The sequence below is a fragment of the Podarcis bocagei genome (genome assembly GCF_964188305.1).
Source record: "Podarcis bocagei genome assembly, chromosome: 3".
In the NCBI taxonomy this organism is placed as follows: domain Eukaryota; kingdom Metazoa; phylum Chordata; class Lepidosauria; order Squamata; family Lacertidae; genus Podarcis; species Podarcis bocagei.
Window position 1 is genome coordinate 67,331,440 of NC_138127.1, and position 21,265 is coordinate 67,352,704.

At 39.4% G+C, this 21,265-nt stretch overlaps 2 protein-coding genes across 6 annotated transcripts in view; both read left to right on the forward strand.

Annotated features, from left to right (window-relative positions):
- LOC308583798 (uncharacterized protein) overlaps nt 1-21,265 on the forward strand; it is a 133,794-nt gene that overhangs the window by 79,549 nt on the left and 32,980 nt on the right. The window lies entirely within an intron of this gene.
- Nucleotides 1-21,265, forward strand: part of SPAST (spastin) — a gene marked incomplete at its 5' end in the record, with an annotated part of 33,098 nt that overhangs the window by 6,834 nt on the left and 4,999 nt on the right. For 3 of the 5 annotated variants that reach the window (XR_014006164.1, XM_081187143.1, XM_081187144.1), the window contains 13 exons: nt 4,602-4,697; nt 10,297-10,484; nt 12,068-12,201; nt 12,528-12,621; nt 13,527-13,601; nt 14,515-14,586; nt 16,025-16,100; nt 16,476-16,567; nt 16,972-17,051; nt 18,286-18,328; nt 19,030-19,109; nt 19,509-19,579; nt 20,588-20,628. Coding sequence is in view for 4 of the 5 variants with exons in the window: in XM_081187143.1 (XP_081043269.1) it covers nt 4,602-4,697; nt 10,297-10,484; nt 12,068-12,201; nt 12,528-12,621; nt 13,527-13,601; nt 14,515-14,586; nt 16,025-16,100; nt 16,476-16,567; nt 16,972-17,051; nt 18,286-18,328; nt 19,030-19,109; nt 19,509-19,579; nt 20,588-20,628 (1,142 nt within the window). The remainder of the gene's footprint in view (nt 1-4,601; nt 4,698-10,296; nt 10,485-12,067; nt 12,202-12,527; nt 12,622-13,526; nt 13,602-14,514; nt 14,587-16,024; nt 16,101-16,475; nt 16,568-16,971; nt 17,052-18,285; nt 18,329-19,029; nt 19,110-19,508; nt 19,580-20,587; nt 20,629-21,265) is intronic. The other 2 variants (XM_081187145.1, XM_081187146.1) reach the window with 1 other exon arrangement.

Consider the following 21,265-nt stretch of genomic DNA (forward strand, 5'->3'; position numbering starts at 1 on the left):
AGACTGTTTTTCTACTTAAAACCCAACCACTCCTGCTGCAACTAAATTTGGGCAGAAAAATGGATACATGCCATATGTTAAGCAGCCTACTCACTTCCTGGCATACCTCCACTCAAACTAGCAGCCTCCTGAGACTGCTCTTGGTGTAAGAGATGCATGCAACTTGCTGCATGTCGCATTCCTATATTGCAGTAATGAGTGTTGGATGTAAGAACTTAAGTAAAGCTTTAGAGCTGATGACTGAGTCACACACACAAAAAAAAATCTAATCATATTCCATGGCCATGACATACAACTTGTTTTCAATAGAGCATAGTAAAAACTTAAAATTAACATCATATAGCTATAGTATGTACTCTGTTAACACAAGCTTTTTAGGTATGAGAAGTCTGGCTTAAGTATCAGTCTTCCTGAGCTATAACTGTACCTCTTGCCCCTCCCACCTGCCCTTCCATTCTCTCCCCCTCACCAGTGGGTTTCCAGTCCTACTCAGTTTCAGTCACAGGAGGAAGGAGATCTTTCTTCCCCACAGCATAGTTTAAATGTAACTCTGTTTTTCTGGAACGCTCCAAATTAATCTTGCTTCTTTCTTCTTGAGATGAGGGCTTCGAGTAATTTATTGGTCCTGCTGGTACTTGGCAAAAGTACAGAAGGAACTGAGTCCTTAAGGTGCCATAGGACACTGCTTTGTTTTGCTGCAGCAAGCTTAACATGGTCATCCTTTGCAATACGTCTTAGGCCAGATAGTAGCCCAATCTTATGCATATGCTGTATATTCAGTAGTCTCCCTACATTTAATGGATATGATTTAGATCACATGTTAGCATGCATATGCCTGTATCTTAAAAGTAAATCTGATAATTATTTGTTTATTTATGTGTTGTTTTATGGAAAAACTATAATTCTAAAAATTTTTATTGTAGCATTTATTGTTAATAAGGCTTTAGGTGAGTTATTGCCATTGCATAGATAATTTTGACATAGAGTGTAATACTTAATATGTATTGTTTATAAGCAGCAGAAATCTGTTTGAAACTTGGTGCAATTATGGAAAGAAACCACATTTAGTTTGGGGGGCTGATAATGGCTTCATAGTGGTTTTTTCATTTGTGGGGTAGCATAGGGCTCTGTATTGTTGTTCCATGTTTTTTAATATCTACATGAAACTTCTGGAGGAAGGTATCCAAAGGTGTGGTTGCAGCGTCATCAGTATGCTGACAGCATGCAGCTGTGTTTTGTTGCCATCTTTTGATGTAATTGAGGCTGTTGAAACCCTAAACCAGTGCTTGAAGGCATTGGTGGGACTGATGAACTGAGGTTAAATCCAGGCAATACAGAGGAGCTATTGGTTGGAGATTCCTGGCTTCAGAAGGAGGATTACAGCTAGCACTGGACAGGGTAACATTGTTCCCTGGAATAGAATGAATTCCCCCCTACCCCCACCCCCAGCCCAAAGATCAAGAACTAACTCACTTGAGTTATTTTTGGGGGGCTGGGAGGGACCACCTACTTTTAAAGTCACCTGATGTCATTATCAATTCAGGTGACAACAGAGGAACTCACTTTCAGCATTAATCATCTGATTGGCACTGATAACAAGCCCTTTTGAAGCTGTCAGTTTGCAGATGTGATTTGAATCCAAACCACACATGTGAAAGGACAAGTTCAAAGGGGCTCACTGAAAGTGTCAGTTGGTGCTGAGAATGGGTGCTGCTTGCCAAGGAACACTCAGGAGTGCATTTTAAGCTCCCCATTGTTCCTTTGCAGCTGCGTCTTTAGTTGCCTGGCATTGCATATGGTATCAAGTGTGGGACAGGTGGGCATGGTTTGGCAGAAAAGGCCTTGTGGGCCAAATAAAGCCCATGCAACAAAGTCTCCCCACTGTTGCTGTTAAAAGACCCAAGTTCTCCTGGCTTCAGTACTGACTGGGGGAGCCCAGGTAGCATTTGTATCCAGGAGTGTATTTTATCGACTTTGGCTGGTACACTAAGTAGAGCCCTTTCTGCAGCTGACAGACCTAGCCACAGATCTGATCCATGCTGTGGCCACATCTAGACTAGATTAATATTGTAATGCACTGTATGTGGGGCTATCTTTAAATATAGTCCAGAAACTTCAGCTGCTTCAAAACATAACCACCAGAGTTCTGATGGATGTATGGCAGTCAGCTTCAATTACACTTGTATTCATTAATGACACTGGCTCCTAATATGTCTCCAGGCACAATTCGAAGTGCTGGTCTTAGCCTTGAAAGTTCCAAATGATTTGGGCCCAAGTTACTTAAAAGGCTACATGCACCATACCATCCTACCCATGCACAGATATCTCAGTTAGAGGACCTCTTGATGTATTCACCTCCTAGATCTATTATGTGAATGACTAGGAGACAGAGAGGGAGTCTTTTGTGGCTCCACAGTTTGGACCTCTGTCCAAGTAGAGCTGTGGTGGTCAGCTTTTCAGAATGTTTCAAAATATTCATTTGTTTCAAATTGCCTTCCCTGGATAATTTTTTGTTCCACTCACTTAAGGAAGCTGGAATGTTTTTGTGTTACTAAAATTCTGAGTTTGTATTTATCTGTGATCTTTATTCTTGATTTTAATGCTTGTAGTTTTTATTGGTTGTAAATCTCTTTTGATAGTCTTTGCCTGGAAAAGCATCACACAAGCATTTTAAAATAAAAATAGTTTAGAGCATGCAAGTGAAATCTCTCAACATCTTCACCCTCCATCAACAAGACATAGCCGTTTCCATAAGCCCTAGGTAAAGGGTAAAGGGACCGCTGACTGTTAAGTCCAGTCACGAATGACTCTGGGCTTGCGGCGCTCATCTCGCTTTATAGGCCAAGGGAGCCAGGGTTTGTCCGCTCCGCAGACAGTTTTTCCGGGTCATGTGGCCAGCATGACTAAGCCGCTCCTGGTGCAACGGAACACTGACACTAGAGCAGTGCACAGAAATGCCATTTACCTTCCCGCTGAAGTGGTACCTATTAATCTACTTGCACTTTTGGCGTGCTTTCGTACTGCTAGGTTGGCAGGAGCTGGGACTGAATAACGGGAGCTCACCCCGTCGAGGGGATTCAAACCAGTGACCTTTTGAACGGCAAGCCCAAGGCTCAGTGGTTTAGACCACAGCACCACCCGTGTCCCTATGTTGGAACAAAAACTCAAGGAGGCATGTAACTAAATTTGACAAGTGTTAGAAATAACTGACCTTATGTTTGGCTCTAGGCCTCTTATCGTGCCACTTTGTCTCTTGACGTATGATGAAATCATCAATTGGGTTCACCTTTTGATCTAAAGACAACTGGATAACAACACAAATACAGTACAGTGTACTTGGCCTGATCCAGCAGGCTCTTCATATGTAATTGAAGAATGCATTTTGTGAGGCAAAACTGCATTGAAAACGGTTGCTTTTTGACAGTGGCTGTTTTTCTTTTCTGTTTGGGTTGGATTCAAACTTGCATGCAATGGAGTTTTGATCATGTGAAACTTGGCTAGAGGAACAGAGAAGGGGAAGATTATTTTTGTCAGTTTCTCCTTTCTTGTGTTGCCCTCTGAAAAGCTGATATCAGTGGCTGCAGGCCCCTCTGCAACAATGGACAGTGGCACTGAGGGCTGCAGGGGGAAAGTAGAAAATAGTCATCCTTATTCCACGATAAGCTTCTGCTAGATCAGAATCACTTCCATCTGCAGAATGGCGACCCTGCACCCAACCTTTCTTTTGCTAAATAAAATGGGTGTTGACCCCTCTTTCTAAAACCAATTAGTGTGAAGAACTCCAAATAAGTTAAGTGTGTGAAGCTGCAGGGTGTTATGACGAGTCAAGTTCAAGAGGCTGTTTAATACAAGAGAAACTATGTTACTTCAGAAAGATAACAAATAATGATTGTCATAAGGGAGCGTTGGAATCGAAGCAGTATAATTTCTTGGAATATTTCTCAAGTACACATACTTTATAAGTGGCAGAAAGACTTCATCAGTTTCCCCCAAATCTGCTAATTGTACAATAATGCTACACCCCTTTAAGAATCCATTTTCCCTTTAGGATATTTGATATTTAGTAATGTTTGAAGTTTGAAGATGCTAATTTGATCAGAAAAGATGATTCTTGCTCAGCCTTATTAATTGAAGAATTGTCTGACGTGATGTAATCTGCTGAAGCAAGCATTAGCTGTTAACTATGGAATGGTAATTATACACAAACATTTGCCAATAAAGCGTACTATAAAGATAAGATCTGGCTGCAACATGTACCAACTGGTTACAAGCTCTCTCACCTAAAACCTTCTTTTTCCCATGGATAGAGATACCTGTGCATACAGCATTGAAAAGTTTCCCATCAATCTTTTACATTGTGATTTCTGACTAACTTGGCTATTGACCGTAATTCACAACCTTTTCATAATAGTATATCATCTTTTAGATGTTCTTGTAGCTTCATAATATAGCAAACATAGGACACATGCTTTCTAACTTTAATCCATTTCAAGTCAATCAAAGGCAAAGTCATTTTTTGTGTGATTTAGTGTACGTAACTTCCATGGGTTCATTTTTTGTTTTTTATTTGTCCTTCCCCACCCTTCTGTTTTGTTGCATAGAGAAGATGCAGGCAGTTAAGCAAATTCCCAAGCTGCAAATGGAAATCTGTAGTGACAGTACTAACCTGGTATGCCGCAATGGACATCTCCAGTCAGGTGGGTTTGGTTTTACCAGCACCTAAATAATTAGGGGGATGTCTCAGTATATATTATGTAACAAAGAAAATATGCAGTGCTAAATTGCCTGCTCCTAAACAATATTTAAAATGCTTTTCTACTGAAAGGTTTCTGTAGTGCGGTCTGTCCTCAAAATTATGTTAACATTGCTCTTGTTGAACTCCTTTCCTTGTACTTTAAAGTTAACCACATTTTAAATGAAATGGTTCCTAAGGCAAATCGTTAATTTTTAAAAATCACATGCTTTTAAAATGCAGTTTTAACAGTTTGAAAAAAACCCCTGCATTTTGTGAAATACCGTATCAGAAAAAAAAGCTGGGAGATTTTAGAAGCTGCTACAAAGTGATATAAGGCAAAACTATATAACTGGATTGTTTTGAATTCTATTTTATATTAACATCAACCAAAACGATATTTGAATACACTTCCCATTAGTTACCGTATTTTTCGGCCCATAGGACGCACCGGCCCATAGGAACCATCAAGTTTTTTTGGGGGGAAATAAAGGGGAAAAAAATTATTTCCCCCCCAGGCGCTTGTGGGGCCGGCAGCGGGGAGAAGCGCTCTTCTCCCCGCAGCCCGCCTTCAGATCAGGTCCGGGGACAGCAGGGAGACGCGCTGCGCCACCCAGCTGTCCCTGGAGCTTGCGAGGCCGGCAGCGGGGAGAAGCGCTCTTCTCCCCGCCGCCCACCTTCAGATCAGGTCCGGGGACAGCGGGGAGACACGCTGCGCCTCCCCACTGTCCCCGGGGCTGGCGGCGGGGTCTCCCCGCCATCAGCCTCCAAACCACTTCGGGAGACAGCGGGATGGCGGCGTTCTGCCTCCCTCTGTCCCCCGACCTTGTGGGGCTGGCGCTTGGGCTCTCCTGAAGCCTGGAGAGCGAAAGGGGTCGGTGCGCACCGACCCCTCTCGCTCTCCAGGCTTCAGTGAAAGCCTGCATTCGCCCCATAGGACGCACACACATTTCCCCTTCATTTTTGGAGGGGGAAAAGTGTGTCCTATAGGGCGAAAAATACGGTATATCCTACTTTTTATTATTGGTCATTGCTCTTTTGCTGCTTGATGTTAGAAAGTATGCCTAGAATTACTGTAAAAGGCTGCACATATGTGAATTTTAATTGTGTTGTTAACTAGGAGAACTATATGTGAGAGTTGGTTGAAGTCATATTTTGGGGGAAGGTTTGTAACCTGATATTCTGAAAGTATGCACTAAAAAGGAAAAGTGAACTTAAAACAGCAGATTGTGAAATGTTCATTGTTAGTTTTGTAATTTTGTTAGTAGGGTAGCTTCTCTGCATACTAGCTAATCGGTCATCTCAGTTATTTTCACTGTTTGTAAGACAAATGCTTTCAAATGAACAGATGCAAATATTGTTGAAAGCACAACTAAGCTAAAATATAAGCATGGTGACTTAATATTTTTGCTTTAGAAGTTTGGTATTTTAGATGAGAATCCCCAGAGATCTGAGGTGGAAGGGGTTTCCTCAGTTGGTTTTTTAAAATCTGCCTGTTACTTTTAGGCCATAAATACTCTCTTCATTCTTGTTAACCATTCTTAAATGAGGCATTGAAATACTACCAGCCTTTCATATACTTTTGCTTAGCTCATGTACACGGCTGGAGCTTCCATGGAATCATAGAATCTTAGAGTTGGAAGGCATCCCAAGGGTCATCTAGGCCAATCCCCTGCATGCAGGAATCTCAGCTAAAGCATCCATGACAGATGGCCATCCAACCTCTGCTTAAAAACCTCCAAGGAAGGGGAGTCCACCATCTCTCATGGGAGTCTGTTTCACTGCTGAACAGCTCTTACTGTCAGAAAGTTTTTCCGACTGTTTAGTTAGAATCTCCTTTCTTGCAACTTGAAGCCATTGGTTTGAGTTCTACCCTCCAGAGCAGGCATCCCCAAACTCGGCCCTCCAGCTGTTTTGGGACTACAATTCCCATCATCCATGACCACTGGTCCTGTTAGCTAGGGATGATGGGAGTTGTAGTCCTAAAACAGCTGGAGGGCAAAGTTTGGGGATACCTGCTCCAGAGCATGAGAAAACAAGCATGCTCCCTCCTCCATGTGACAGCCCTTAAGATATTTGAAGATGGCTATCATATCTCCTTTCAGTCTCCTCTTTTCCAGGCTAAATATAGCCAGCTCCCTCAAGTGCTCCTCATAAGGCTTAGTTTCCAGACTCTTGATCATCTTGGTTGTCCTCCTCTGCACACGTTCCAGCTTGTCAACATCCTTCTTAAGTTGTGGTGCCCAGAATTGGACACAGTATTCCAAGTGTGGTCTGACTAAGGCATTGCCAGATATCAGATGAATTTTAATTAGTTTTTGAAGGAATAGTATAGTTTGGTTCCGTTTAATGCAAGTTGTTTTGCTAAATAATTTGAATCTGTGCTGATGATTGAGAATCAGTAATGTTGTCTTAATTGCATCATAAAGCTGTTAAAGCTTAGAATAAAATTGCTCTTTCCTAACCATATTTGGGGGTACTCTCAAGTAAGGATTACTCCTAAGAAGTTTTGCTCACTTCACATAACCCAATCTGGTCTCTGGTTTACCAGTGAGTTACAGGCAATGAGGTGGAGCAGGAAAAATTTAGAACACATGTTAATCTCAAGTGTGAATCCAGTCAAACACAGGTAGTGACTTATCAAGTTGTCTTTGTGGCGGTGATGGTGATGAAGAGTTCTCTGCCATTTTTACATCCTAGATCCTTGGAAACATGCTGTGATATTGCTGTGTGCTTCCAGGACAAAGTTCTGTCCTGAGTTGGTATCCAACTAATTTTGCAGTTCAGTCTTCTTATGCTTAGAGTACCTTCTAGTCTAGTTTTGTGGTATGAGGATGTAGATAAGGGGGTTGGAGAGGTGCTGCCTACTGCAAGCCTGCTTAACTGGTTCCCTTCTTGGCTTATTGCATCTAGCCTATATACCTATTTACTAGAAGGAGTAATTCCAGCTGCTTGGAAATTAACAGTTATGAGGTTGCTTCTGAAGAAACTCTCCCTGCACCCCAAGAGCCATAAAAATTGTTGGTTAATCCCAACTCTCCTCCTTGGGCAGAATGCTTGATGGTTGGTTGCCAAGAAATTCCAGTTACTCTTGAATCAAACTTTCAGCAGTATTGGTACAATCAGCCTCCTTTTGGAAAGACTCCCTGATTTCAGAGTTGAAATCACAGTAGTATAGTAGTAGTAGTAGTAGTAGTAGTAGTAGTAGTAGTAGTAATTTATTTATACCCCGCCCATCTGGCTGGCCTTCCCCAGCCACTCTGGGCGGCTTCCAACAAATTATTAAAATACAGTAATGCACCAAACATTAAAAGCTTCCCTAAACAGGGCTGCCTTCAGATGTCTTCTAAAAGTCTGGTAGTTGTTCTCTTTGACATCCAGTGGGAGGGCATTCTAGCTGAAGGGCCACTTCCAGGTACTACTGTTGGATCCCATAGGATATATGTTCGTTATGTGGTCCTACAGGGTTCTTTTTTCTCCCCTCTTCTGTTTCACATTTACTTGAAGCTGCTGGGTGAGGTCATCCAAGGTTTTGTAGTGTGGTGTTTCCAGTGTATACACTCTTGTCTCTCCTTGACAATGGATTTAGTCAAGGTAGTGGAAGTGCTAAGTTGTCCATTGGAATCATGAATGGACCAAATGATTGCCAACAAACTGAAGCTCAGTTTTGTCAGGATTTATCTGCTGTTAAAAGGTGTTTTGTCTAGGGAACCAGTAGTCAACCAGTTCTGAATGGGAGTGCACTCCACTCTGCAGATTTATTTATTTGGGTGGGAAATACTCATGGTTCTAGCTTTAATACTGTTCTTAGCAACCCTGAAATCAGTGGATGTAACAATATTTTTAATTATAACTGGTTTTAGACTATTTTAACCGTTTTAGAATGTTTTTGAATTGTGGGTGTGTTTGCAGCCTTGGGCTCCTGCAGTAGGTAGGACAGGATATATTTTCATTTAACAAAAGATACAATAGCCTGTCCACAGTTATCAGTGCTCTGGCGACTTCCAGAATAGACAACTGCAATGCTTTGTATTTGGGACTGCCTTCTGAAGTTCAGTTAGGTTACTAGCTGGGATCAGGAATATAATGCTAATACCTAAAAAGAACTTCATTGGCGTCTGATCTGTTTCCAAGCACGGTACAAAGCCCTGCATAGCTTGTGACCTGGCTACCATAGGGATTGTCTCCTTTCCTTATCAATCTACCTGTATACCCTTGCCAGATAAGTTGAAGATGGTGGTGACAGGGGAGAATTTTATTTATTTTGGTGCCCAGTTTGTAAAATTCTCTCCTCAGAGATTCTTACTTGGTGCCTATTTTGCTAGGACTATAATGCACAAGACAAAGATTTGTTGGTTTTCCAGACTTTTAAAATTCTTTTTATCTTTTGACTTCTTAATGTTTGCTGCTGTTACTACTTCATTGCTCATTGTTTTATTTGTTGTCCTTAATGTTTTGTGAAGTGCCCTAGAAATTTCAAACTGAAGTATGGTACAAAGTTTTAAAATAAGTGGAAAGTGAGTCTGACATTCTAAGATTTACAATATGTTTTTACTTCTTTGCGCTTTCAACTTTTACACTGTACACTGAAGTGACAAAAATGTGATTTGGTAAAGATAAAGCATGCTGGATCATGTTGGTCAGGCCACGTAAAATAATTATGTTAGCTAAAGTGTAGTGGCATAGGCGGAATTATTTTTCAACTGAATTTCAGGATTATTTTCAGTTATGCAGTAGTGTAACACAATTCAAATAATATCAATGTAAGAGATGAACTATAATCTTCATTCAGAATTTCCCTGTTGGGTCGGTTACTTGTGATATTGTTGGCATTGTGTTTCCCAGAAATGAATCACAGGGTGTATATTGGACTTGGCTGACATAAGCCATATCCAGCTAGAATTTTGGCTGCCTCTTCCTATTCTAAAAACTTAACACCATTCAGATGCTGCAGAGTTGATACTTTGCTTCATACAGGTATAATGTAGTGATTAAGAGACTCTGTCCCCAGTTCAGATATTGCCTCTGCTATGAATTCATGAGGTGGGTCAGTCTTGCCATCCTCCGTTGACAATATGTGGATAATAATACTAACCTACCTTACACTTTTGTATTTCTTATTAAGGATTGTAACATTGGTTCAGAGTTTTGAATATTCTAGGTGCTACGTAGATGCCTAGCAATTATGATTATTCTAGTGGTAATTGCAGTTCATCTGTATCAAGTGAATGAATGTATTTGTAGGACTCTAAAACTTATTTGCTGTAGTATTAAATGTGATGGTTGACAGCTGCATGTCCAGTAGTGTTTAAACAACTAATAGTTAAATAGAATTTGATTGACTAATCTGAGTTTATGGTGGTCCAGGAGTGGTATTAATGTAGACTTACTAGAATTTTCTACCAAGCAAGTAAAACAAATATGAATATGACTCCTCCACTTTAGAAAATGCTATAAAGCAGTACATTTGATCAAGATGTCACTCATTATTTTTAAAGGATGGTGTGCAACTAGTTGTTTTGAGTATACCCTATATTGACATATCTGTGTCTTCCTTTTTGTAGAAAGTGGAGCTGTTCCAAAAAAGAAGGACCCATTGACTCAAACGAGTAACTCACTCCCTCGTTCAAAATCAGTGGCCAAAACTGGATCTGTGGGGCTTTCAGGGCACCAAAGGACACCTAGTTATAGTGGAATATCCAATTTTTCTGTACCTAGACAAGGAACTGTTCCCGCAGCTTCAACTCAGAAGGTAAGGCAGTAGGCTCCATGTGCTGCTTGCTTGCCAGTTTGTATTCATAACAGAAACATTACCATTCAAAATTGAGGAAATACATGGCAACAGAGAGCTTTATTTCAAAGCTTAGAGTCTTTAATTGCAAAAAGAGTTTCTAAAGAAAAGTGCTACTTTTATTGTCCTAGCTCTTTTTTTTATTGAGACCATGTGTTAGAACTTCTCAACCAGTAGTGCTATGCTTGAAATCAGTTAACAAAATGGCTCCAAGGGTATGTAGGTGTGCAGTGGCTTCATTTGTGATTCAACTGCTTGCTAATAGGAAACTAGAACAGGTGTCCATACAATTGACTGTCCTTGATCATCTTTCTGAAATGATGGCTGGGTTTTCCTCAGTTTAAAGTGTGTCAGAAACCTGCACAATTTGTTTCATCAGAGGATGCTACAGGATAGTAAAATGTTGTATCACTATCAAACCACTTCCTCTCCACCATTACTCTTAAAATCTTACACCTGTTGGTAGTCTATGTTCATTTTTCTCCATGTACTTAAGGAGAATGCTAAAATTAACTGTCAAAATAGAATATCCTAGTAATAATTTTCAAGAGTCCAAGACCTCCAAATAATGTTGCATGAGCTAAAAATCCTAACATGTTGATTGGTCTGAACTGGTGGTGAATAACCAGGTAACAGAGCTTGAGAATGTGGTGGATAATCTATGCAAAAATCAACAGAATGTGTGGCAGTGATGATAAATGCAAATTTCTTACAAGGGTTGATTAGGAAAGGGACTGAAACCAACTCAGCCGGTATCATTCTGCTTTCATACAAATCTCTGGTGCATTTGGAATATGTGTACAGTCCTGATTACTCCATCTCAAAGGATTTCAGAATGAAAAAGCCACCTGAATGATCAAGGGATTGGAGCATCTCTACCAGGGGTCAGCCACCTTTTTCAGCTGTGGGCCGGTCCACTGTCCCTCAAACCATGTGGTGGGCCGGACTATTTTTTGGGGGGTGGGGTGGGGATGAACGAATTTCTATGCCCCACAAATAACCCAGAGATGCATTTTAAATAAAAGCACATATTCTACTCACGTAAAAACACCAGGCAGGCCCCACAAATCACCCAGAGATGCATTTTAAATAAAAGGACACATTCTACTCATGTAAAAACATGCTGATTCCCGGACCGTCCATGGGCCGGATTGAGAAGGCAATTGGGCCGCATCTGGCCCCCGGGCCTTAGCTTGCCTACCCTTGATCTACAAAGGGATGCTAAAGTGTGTGAAGCTCTTCAGATTTTTTTTAAAAGAACTAACAGGAGGAAGGAACCTGATAGAGGTTTCTACATTTTTTGCATGGAGTAAAGGAAATAGATTCCTTTATTTATGGAAATCACTATTAAAATATATGGTGATTGCCACTGACTTGAGATGGCTCTAAAAGGGGATTAAACAAATTCATGATGTGTAGCTCTGTCAGCCATAATAGCAGTGGAACCTCCAGATTCAAAGTCAATATTCCAAGGAACTGGGGGCTGTCCTTGTGGTTTTTCCCCAAACAATATTGAAATATTTTTTTAAAAATTGCTTCTTCAGGCTACTCCAAAAAATAATAGAGCCAACAAGCCCTCTACTCCTACAACTGCTGTGCGAAAAAAGAAAGACATGAAGGTTTTTAGAAACGTGGATAGTAATCTTGCTAATCTTATTCTCAATGAAATAGTAGACAGGTAAGCAACATCAGTGGTTGTCTTTAATAAAGACAGGGTTATTTTTTTAGATTGCTATGTAAGAAAAGTGGGGTTTCCCCCCAATAGGGCAATTAAGATTAAACATATTAATTTTTCTGTATGAGTTGATAGCAGAATTTGATTTTGGGGGTCTAAATAAAACATGCAGGTGTGGTTATAGGAAATGAAACATTGAATATAAATGTGGGTAATTTCATAATTTTAATGGATTTCTTAAATGGCAGTAATGGTGTAAAACTAGCCAGCTGTACTCCAGAGCAATGAAATGTCTATTGTTGCACTAATTGGTATTCTGTATCTGTTAGTGGGCCATCTGTCAAATTTGATGATATTGCTGGGCAAGAGCTGGCTAAGCAGGCACTGCAAGAAATTGTTATTCTTCCTTCACTTAGACCTGAGGTAAGCAATATGTTTTCCGTCAGTTTTTATATTGCACCTTAGAGCCTTCTGTTCTGTGTATAAATGATGTATGCTATTTATGTTAATGCTGCTCATTTACAGTTTGGGATTAATTCACATAATGTACCAAGAAAAGGATCAAGATTGTTTCCAGAGAAAGCTTGCTCTATTTGCATCTCTTCCTTAAAAGTAGTAATAAAAATCATGATTCTTCATTGTAACCCAGTAGGGTTGTTAATAATTATGATTATTCAATGGAGTGAAACTTATCTAGTTGCATGTAGCCCTCTTGTCCATAGCATCTATTTAAAATATTTATAAACCGACTTTCTTAGATCCAATATGTGTTCTATATATAGCATTGCAATATGTATACTAAGTAGTAAAGGTAAAGGTAAAGGGACCTCAGACCATTAGGTCCAGTTGTGGCCGACTCTGGGGTTGCAGCGCTCATCTCGCTTTATTGGCTGAGGGAGCCGGCGTACAGCTTCCAGGTCATGTGGCCAGCATGACTAAGCCGCTTCTGGCAAACCAGAGAAGTGCATGAAAATGCCGTTTACCTTCCCGCCAGAGCGGTACCTATTTATCTACTTGCACTTTGACGTGCTTTCGAACTGCTAGGTTGGCAGGAGCAGGGACCAAGCAACGGGAGCTCACCCCATCGCGGGGATTCGAACTGCCGACCTTCTGATCGGCAAACCCTAGGTTTTGTGGTTTAGACCACAGCGCCACCCACATCCCTAAATAATTATATAATCCAGTGGTCTGGATGACCTGTCTTTTTGAAAGTTACATCTTTTAAAGAAACATCAGTGTTAAATGTATGTGTAGATACTGCCTGTTTCCATATAACCTTATGCTTGTTTACAGTCACAAAACAGTGTATAACTAAGCTATTCTTTCAGCTGTTTACAGGGCTTAGGGCTCCTGCACGTGGATTGTTGTTGTTTGGCCCACCAGGAAATGGAAAGACGATGTTGGTGAGAAATCTGTTTTGCACTCTAGTATGTTGTTCAGCTCAGCTTTTTGAGAACCTTCCACATTTGCTTTCTCTTTTTATGAAAAAAGGTGTTGAATAATCTCTTTGAAATAGGAGAGTATTTTAATGTTGGGCTGTTTGCCCTCTGCTTCGAAGAATACTGAGAATTTTACAGTATCTTATGAGGAAAGTGCAGATAACTTGCATCTTACACTTATTTTACTTAGGCTATCACAGCTTTGTGGGAGTGGGTGGGTAAATTAACTTATGTTTGGAGAGACGGCCCTAGATGGTTTAAGTGAATTTGGTGCTTGGTATTAACATGCAAATACTCTCTTTAAGTTAAGAGTAGGAATGAGCTGTATACCTTTATGGAATAAAACAGTACTTTTCTTGGTCTGCTTTCAGTAAATTAGCATTTCTTTTTTTCTTTTCTTTTTTAAAAAAGCTTGTATAAGATGATGCATTGTGGTGTTTTAGTGTAGCACATTTGGTACATCGGGATTTGTAAAACTATTTTGTTTATTTCCTAATACTTTATGAATAAAACAAAAAATGAAGTGGAAAATTTTGCTTCATAAACTCATGTTATCTCAAATCCAATAGAGGAAGTTGGTTCATATTCCAGTTTTAATAGTTTATATATGAATCTCACTGTGCAGTGGTTGACAGCCTCAGATTAGCTGCATACAGTTTTTATGAATAAATTTGAAGAGATAAAGCATTTGAAAATTCAGCTGATTACCTTGGCAGACATGTCACACTTTTAGGGAGTGACATGCTATATATTGCTAAATCAATGATAGATTATTTGGATTTTCCATAACTGTATTGTACTATTTCTTACACATTTAGTAAGAATACTGTAAACCTTTTATGCGGTAGTCCTCACTTGGCATTTTCTCTTATTCAAGGCCAAAGCAGTGGCTGCAGAATCAAATTCAACTTTCTTTAACATAAGTGCTGCAAGTCTAACATCAAAATATGTAAGTAGCAGTTGTATATTCTAGTTGTACACTTTTGAAAAATACCTGGGGTTCTTGATAATGTAGGTTTGGCTCAAAAAAATGTAACAGGAGCATTTGGCAATGAAAAGTTGCTATAAACACATATTTCTAAATAAATGTGAAGAGGCAATCACTTAAATTTCACAGCAACTTGTTAAAACCTATGACAAAGTTATTGGCTTGGATCCTAACTAAGTTCACAGAAAGTTTCTCACCTGCATTCCCCCTGCAGCTACATACACCCCCAGAAATCATCTTTGTAATGTTGGGGGTAAAAGAGGAGAGCACAAAATATGGTCTGAAGCTCAACATCCAAAAACTAAGATCATGGCCACTGGTCCCATCAGCTCCTGGCAAATAGTAGGAGAAGAAATGGAGGCAGTGAAAGATTTTACTTTCTTGGGCTCCATGATCACTGCAGATGGTGACAGCAGTCACGAAATTAAAAGACGTCTGCTTCTTGGGAGAAAAGTGATGACAAACCTAGACAGCATCTTAAAAAGCAGAGACATCACCTTGCCAACAAAGGTCCGTATAGTTAAAGCTATGGTTTTCCCAGTAGTGATGTATGGAAGTGAGAGCTGGACCATAAAGAAGGCTGATTGCCAGAGAATGGATGCTTCTGAATTAAGGTGCTGGAGGAGACTCTTGAGAGTCCCATGGACTGCAAGAAGATCAAACGTATCCATTCTTAAGGAAATCAGCCCTGAGTGCTCACTGGAAGGACAGATCCTGAAGCTGAGGCTCCAATACTTTGGCCACCTCATGAGAAGAGAAGACTCCCTGGAAAAGACCTTGATGTTGGGGAAGATTGAGGACACAAGGAGAAGGCGATGACAGAGGACAAGATGGTTGGACAGTGTTCTCGAAGCTACTAATGTGAGTTTGACCAAACTGTGGGAGGCAGTGGAAGACAGTAATGCCTGGCGTGCTCTGGTCCATGGGGTCACAAAGAGTCAGACACAACTAAACTACTAAACAACAACAAAGGTTGGGGAAATCCTCTTGAACAATGTGAGATGTGGCAAGGGGGCCTGTTGTGGGGCATTGACCCCAAATTGAATGGACTTTTGTCCAATTTTGGCACAAGATTTGAGTAATTTCTGCTTGCCAAGCGGATACCCCACCCACAAACTTCAGGAAGGCCTCCTGAGCTGCCAGAGAAGCTTTTTTAGGAATTCAAAAGCAGGAAAGGCCAGGTGTTTTCCTTCTGTGAACTTCCTTAAATTGATTGTGTTGTGATCCAAACCATCGAGTTTAGGTTTTTATTCAGGGAGGCAGATAACATATATCGCAAGTACCAGCACAGAGTTGGTGTCAAAATTTGGTCTTGGTCTTGTTTTATATAAATGAAAAGGATGTGAATGAACCATATTAACAAACATTTTCTGAAGTAGATGCCTTATATTCTTTTTAGGTTGGTGAAGGAGAGAAACTAGTTCGTGCTCTTTTTGCAGTAGCCAGAGAACTTCAACCGTCTATAATTTTTATAGGTAAAACTTTAGCATTTGTGCATTTAAAAAAGTAAAGTAGCTTCAAATTTTAAATTGTAAAGCAACCTAATGTTGTGATCAGGTAAAGCTGCATCAGAAGCTATTGTCCATTTATTGGATTTGTTTTATAATTTAAGTAAGTAGGATGTTTACAGAACTACTAATATTATATTGGAAGTTGCTCTGTGAATATATATTAAAAAGTCTGGTACTGATGTACTGAAGACAAAAAAAGACTTATGCATGCTCGTTCTCAAATATGTTATTAACTGCATGGCTCTCAATAATAGATTTTGAATAAAATACAAGTTATTTTACTTACTTCAGTTATATTATTATAGGAAATGTTATAATGTTGCCACTTTCAATTTTTAGATGAAGTGGATAGTCTCTTATGTGAAAGAAGAGAAGGTGAACATGATGCTAGTAGACGTTTAAAAACGGAATTTTTAATAGAGTTTGATGGTGTAAGTATTAGCTTTGGTATGAAGCTACATCAATGCATACCAATTTGTTGTGTTTAAACTGTGGATTATCCCTTTTATACTTAGTTCTTTTTAATCCTGAAGAGCAAATAGAGAAGGGACAAGGAATATTTTATTGGGGAAAAGGGAACTGTTTTCTTTTCCTATTTTACTGAACTCCAAGTGTTGTCCAAAGTGGTGGCTGGTAAACTGGTGCAATATGAAGTCATGAAAACGAGTGAAGTTGTTGCATTTTTATAATATGGAACACTAAGCAAAGTTATTGCTTAGCAAAAATTAAGAGTTTACCAATCTATAACATTAAGCTTTTTCAGGTAACTATTTTGTGGCAGTATTAATTTCCAATTTCTAAATATTTAAGCTTTGCTTTTTTGGGAAAAAAATAGGTACAGTCTTCAGGAGAAGACCGAATACTTGTAATGGGAGCAACTAACAGGCCACAAGAGCTTGATGATGCTGTTCTCAGGTACTTTAAAACATGTGTTATTAACAGCTGTACATAGTGAGGGTTGGCATAGTAGGTATTCTTGATCATTTACTTGGTATGTGTTGGGTTCCAGTATTTCAAAGACTAATTTAGGGTGTGTTTGTGCACAGAATTATTGGAATCATCACTGTAGATGTGGTATCACACAGGGGAATTATTGAAAATATTTCATAGCTGCTTGGAATGTTTTTCATAGGAATAAAACAATCTTACAATTTTCCTTTGAAAATGTATGAGGCATAGGGTTAAATCTAAAGGTGCCTTTCCAATTACAGAAAGTCCTATGGCTTCTGCTAATGTATGGGAGGATGTGATTTTTTTCTCTCCAAATCCCTCCTTTCCATGCCACATCCCATACTGTTTTCCAAATATTCTGCAGGGTCACCCCAGTCCTCTAGAGCAGGTTTGTGGATCTGTAGAAGGGCAATAAAATGGACAAAAATCTCCTGTTCTGGTAGCAGGTGCAGAAAGTGACCCTTCCATGAGCAAAACTCTTTGTTCATGTGATCATAGGATCCAACCTATGTGATTATTAAAATCCGTTTTGTATACCTTTGGGGCCTCTTTCTTGAATGCTAGCATTTAAATATTGGTGGCTGGGAATGATGCTACCTCATTAGCAACTTTCCTTGTGGACATGGGACTGTTTTTCAGGGTGACTTAACACATCAAATGGCACAGCTGAGATAATGAGGGCCAGAAGTGTGATGGGGATGAAGCTAGCTCTTTAGCTCTGTAGGTAGTACAAATTTACTGTTAGAAAATATTGAAACAATTTGGGCTGAATAATAATAAGGACTGGGAGATCTACAGGTCAGTCTTGACTGCCCTCTGTACAGGCATTACGTATTGGATTTGCTAAAACAACAATGTACAAATGATAAGCTTTCTAAAATAAAGGATTTCTCCCCCCCCCCCTTACTGGCTGCTTCATTTAATAGACAGTTGCATTTTTCAGGCATCAGGTGCTATTGAACACCTCTGTAATGTCATATGACATATTTTAGCCAAAAATATATCTGTTAAAACAGTGCATTTATTAAAATTATCCATGTGTAGTTTTAAGCTCTTTTTAGTATTACTACAGAAATTCTTCCTTCATACTCTCAGAGTGTGATGTTTACACTTCAATTTTTACATGATATAGAAAATGGGCTTTTTACATACCATGCTTCCCTAATCATACTTTCTGTATCAATATTTGTGTTTTCAGGCGATTCATCAAACGAGTGTATGTATCATTACCAAATGAAGAGGTATGTAGCTTGTGATTGCATTTTTTACACAAAACTGCCTCACTGCTTGTTTTGGGTGCAAATTTGTGATAGATTGAAATCTTTCGTATAATTGCTACAAACATGAATTTTCAGTGAGCATGGTTTATAAAAGAGTTTACAGCATAGAATACATCCTTCCAGCTCACAATCTGCTTGTCTTTTCACATTTTTGAAAATCTAAGCTTTCAGTAAAAAGGATTTCAAGTCATATGGAGGAAAAATCTTAATCAGATGTTGTCAGCATATGTTCAAACTTTGAGAAAGGTCTGTAGTTAGATGTTACTGCCCAAACTGAACAATTTCCCTTTCATTTTTAGTTTCTTTTCTCCTGCAAACCTCTTAATAGCTGGTGCTTCCTTCTTTCTCTACTATTATCCCTTTTTCTGCCTAAATTCCATCTGGAAGATAACCTTACAATCTGGATTGGTATATATGGGAGGAGGTAATCCTTCAGGTAATCTAGACTCATGATACAGAGAGCTTTTACTGAGGCCAAACCAACACTTTGACTGGGCCCAGAAATGAGCTAGCACCCACTGCAGAAAAGCACAGATGTGATATAATCGTATTGGCCAGTTTATGTCTTTGGCAGGCCTCTTGTTTTAAGTATTTTTATAACATTAACTTACACAAGATTTCTTGTTTGTATAGTTATAAATAGTGAATATTGTGCCTTACAGACACGACTGCTTTTACTAAAAAATCTTTTGAGCAAGCAAGGAAATCCATTAACCCAAAAAGAGCTGGCACAGCTAGCTAGGTGAGTAACTTTATGTTTGTTGTTCATTACAGCTGGTGTATGTGTAGTAGGATTTGCAGCTGTTGCACATCAGCAGGGATTCTAAAAATAATTCTCTTGAGTATGTCATGCAGATAGATGTCTTTCTTCCTTAGGTTTTTATGTAAATATCAATACTTGATGCATCCATCAAACATAACACCACTGACAGTTTGATACTAAAGCTAAAATTTCATTACATAAACGTTAAACATTCAATATAATATTAATTTTAAATTAACATTTTATTTAGTTTTTTTAAAAAAGCAGGCTGCTTTTGCTACAAGCTAGTGTCTTAAAATATTGTAAACTTGCTGAGTTTCTTTAATGCAGTTATCCACAGGAAAAAACTGAAATTGTGTTCACTTTCTCTTTACAAAGAATGACAGAGGGATACTCAGGGAGTGACTTAACAGCATTAGCTAAAGATGCAGCACTGGGTCCTATACGAGGTAAGCTTGGTTACCTGTTAATGAAAAAATGAGATCATGAACCTTTTTCTGTTCTGTGCTAGATAAAGCCTTGATTTTAAAGAATTTTTAAAATACAGCTGGATAGTATTAGACAAGGATTTTTATTGTGCCATTCACTATGAAGAGATTACATGATACATGTTTACCTTCCCACTGCAGCAGTAAACCATTGAGCCTCTTGGGCTTGCTGATCGGAAGGTTGGCAGTTCGAATCCATGTGACACGTGAGTTCCCATTGCTCTGTCCCAGCTTCTGCCAACCTAGCAGTTCGAAAGCATGCCAATGTAAGTAGATAAATAGGTACTGCTGTGGTGGGAAGGTAAACGGCGTTTCCATGTGCTCTGGTTTTCATCATGGTGTTCCATTGTGCCAGAAGCAGTTTAGTCATGCTGGTTGCATGACCCAGAAAGTTGTCTGTGGACAAATGCCGGCTCCCTTGCCTGAAGCGAGGTGAGAGCCGCAACCCCATAGTTGCCTTTGACTGGACTTAACTGTCCAGGGGTCTTTTACATTTACACCTATTTATCTACTTGCTCTGGTATGCTTTTGAACTGCAAGGTTGGCAGAAGCTAGGACAATGCAATGGGACCTTTATAAAAGTATAAATACTCTGTTATAGATACATTCTAGAACTAACAATTTATTCCAAAGCATCCGTTGCATCTCTCAACAAAACTAAGCCTATTATCCAGTTTTAAAATGCTAAAATAAATAAATGGAATGAAGCTTTAAAATACAAATTCAGTTCTCTTTATTTTAATACTGTCCTAGAAGTAATAATTTTACAATATAACCTTAGTAATTTTTCAGATCGAGACTGAAAAAATAATGGAACCAGGTGATTGCTGTTGATGCCTTATCTCATTTGACTATTACTTAGTGTGTTTCACTTTCCAGTACTAAGATAGGGATGTTTCAGATATTGGGACTTCTGGTGGGAGTTATTTTTTTCAAAATACATTTGATAGTTATTTCTTTAATTTACAGAACTAAAACCAGAGCAAGTGAAGAACATGTCTGCCAGTGAGGTATGCTGTTTTAAGATTTGCTTTGCCAAACCAACTAGTTATTTTTGTTATTAAAATAAGTTGTCTGATTCGTGTATCTAATCCACAAAGGACAACAAAACAGCCTGAAAATACTTCATGGGGAAGAAGATCTCTAAGTAACATAGGATAGAGCCAAATTTGCCCCTCAGGGAATGTAAGGTCTTACTCCATTTGCACATGGAACCAGGATCCAGCAGAGGTTCTGCACTCCCACCCCCACCAAGATGAAGCAACTCTCAGAGCCCAAGCCCTTCAGATAGTCTTTCAAGGGGTCACAGGAGGCTGCAGATAGGAGGAGGAATTGGCAGGACCACTTCTCCTTGATTCAGCACAACTGAAACTCTGAGGAGCGCAATTCTGGATCCAGCCTGATGTCTGTATACTAATCGAGGATTGATAACATAAACACATGCTAAAAGTGGTCCCATTCCCTTTTCATTTCAAATTTCATGACGTACTACTGTATCCCCCAGTCTTGCTCACCAGCTTGTCCTAGCAAACACTGCCTGCCAATAATCCAACATCATTTATAGATGGAAATAATCCCTTAAAGGACAGTTTCTTATTGCCAGGCCTTTTGCCAAGTACAACAGCACTAAGATTAAATACGCCTTTT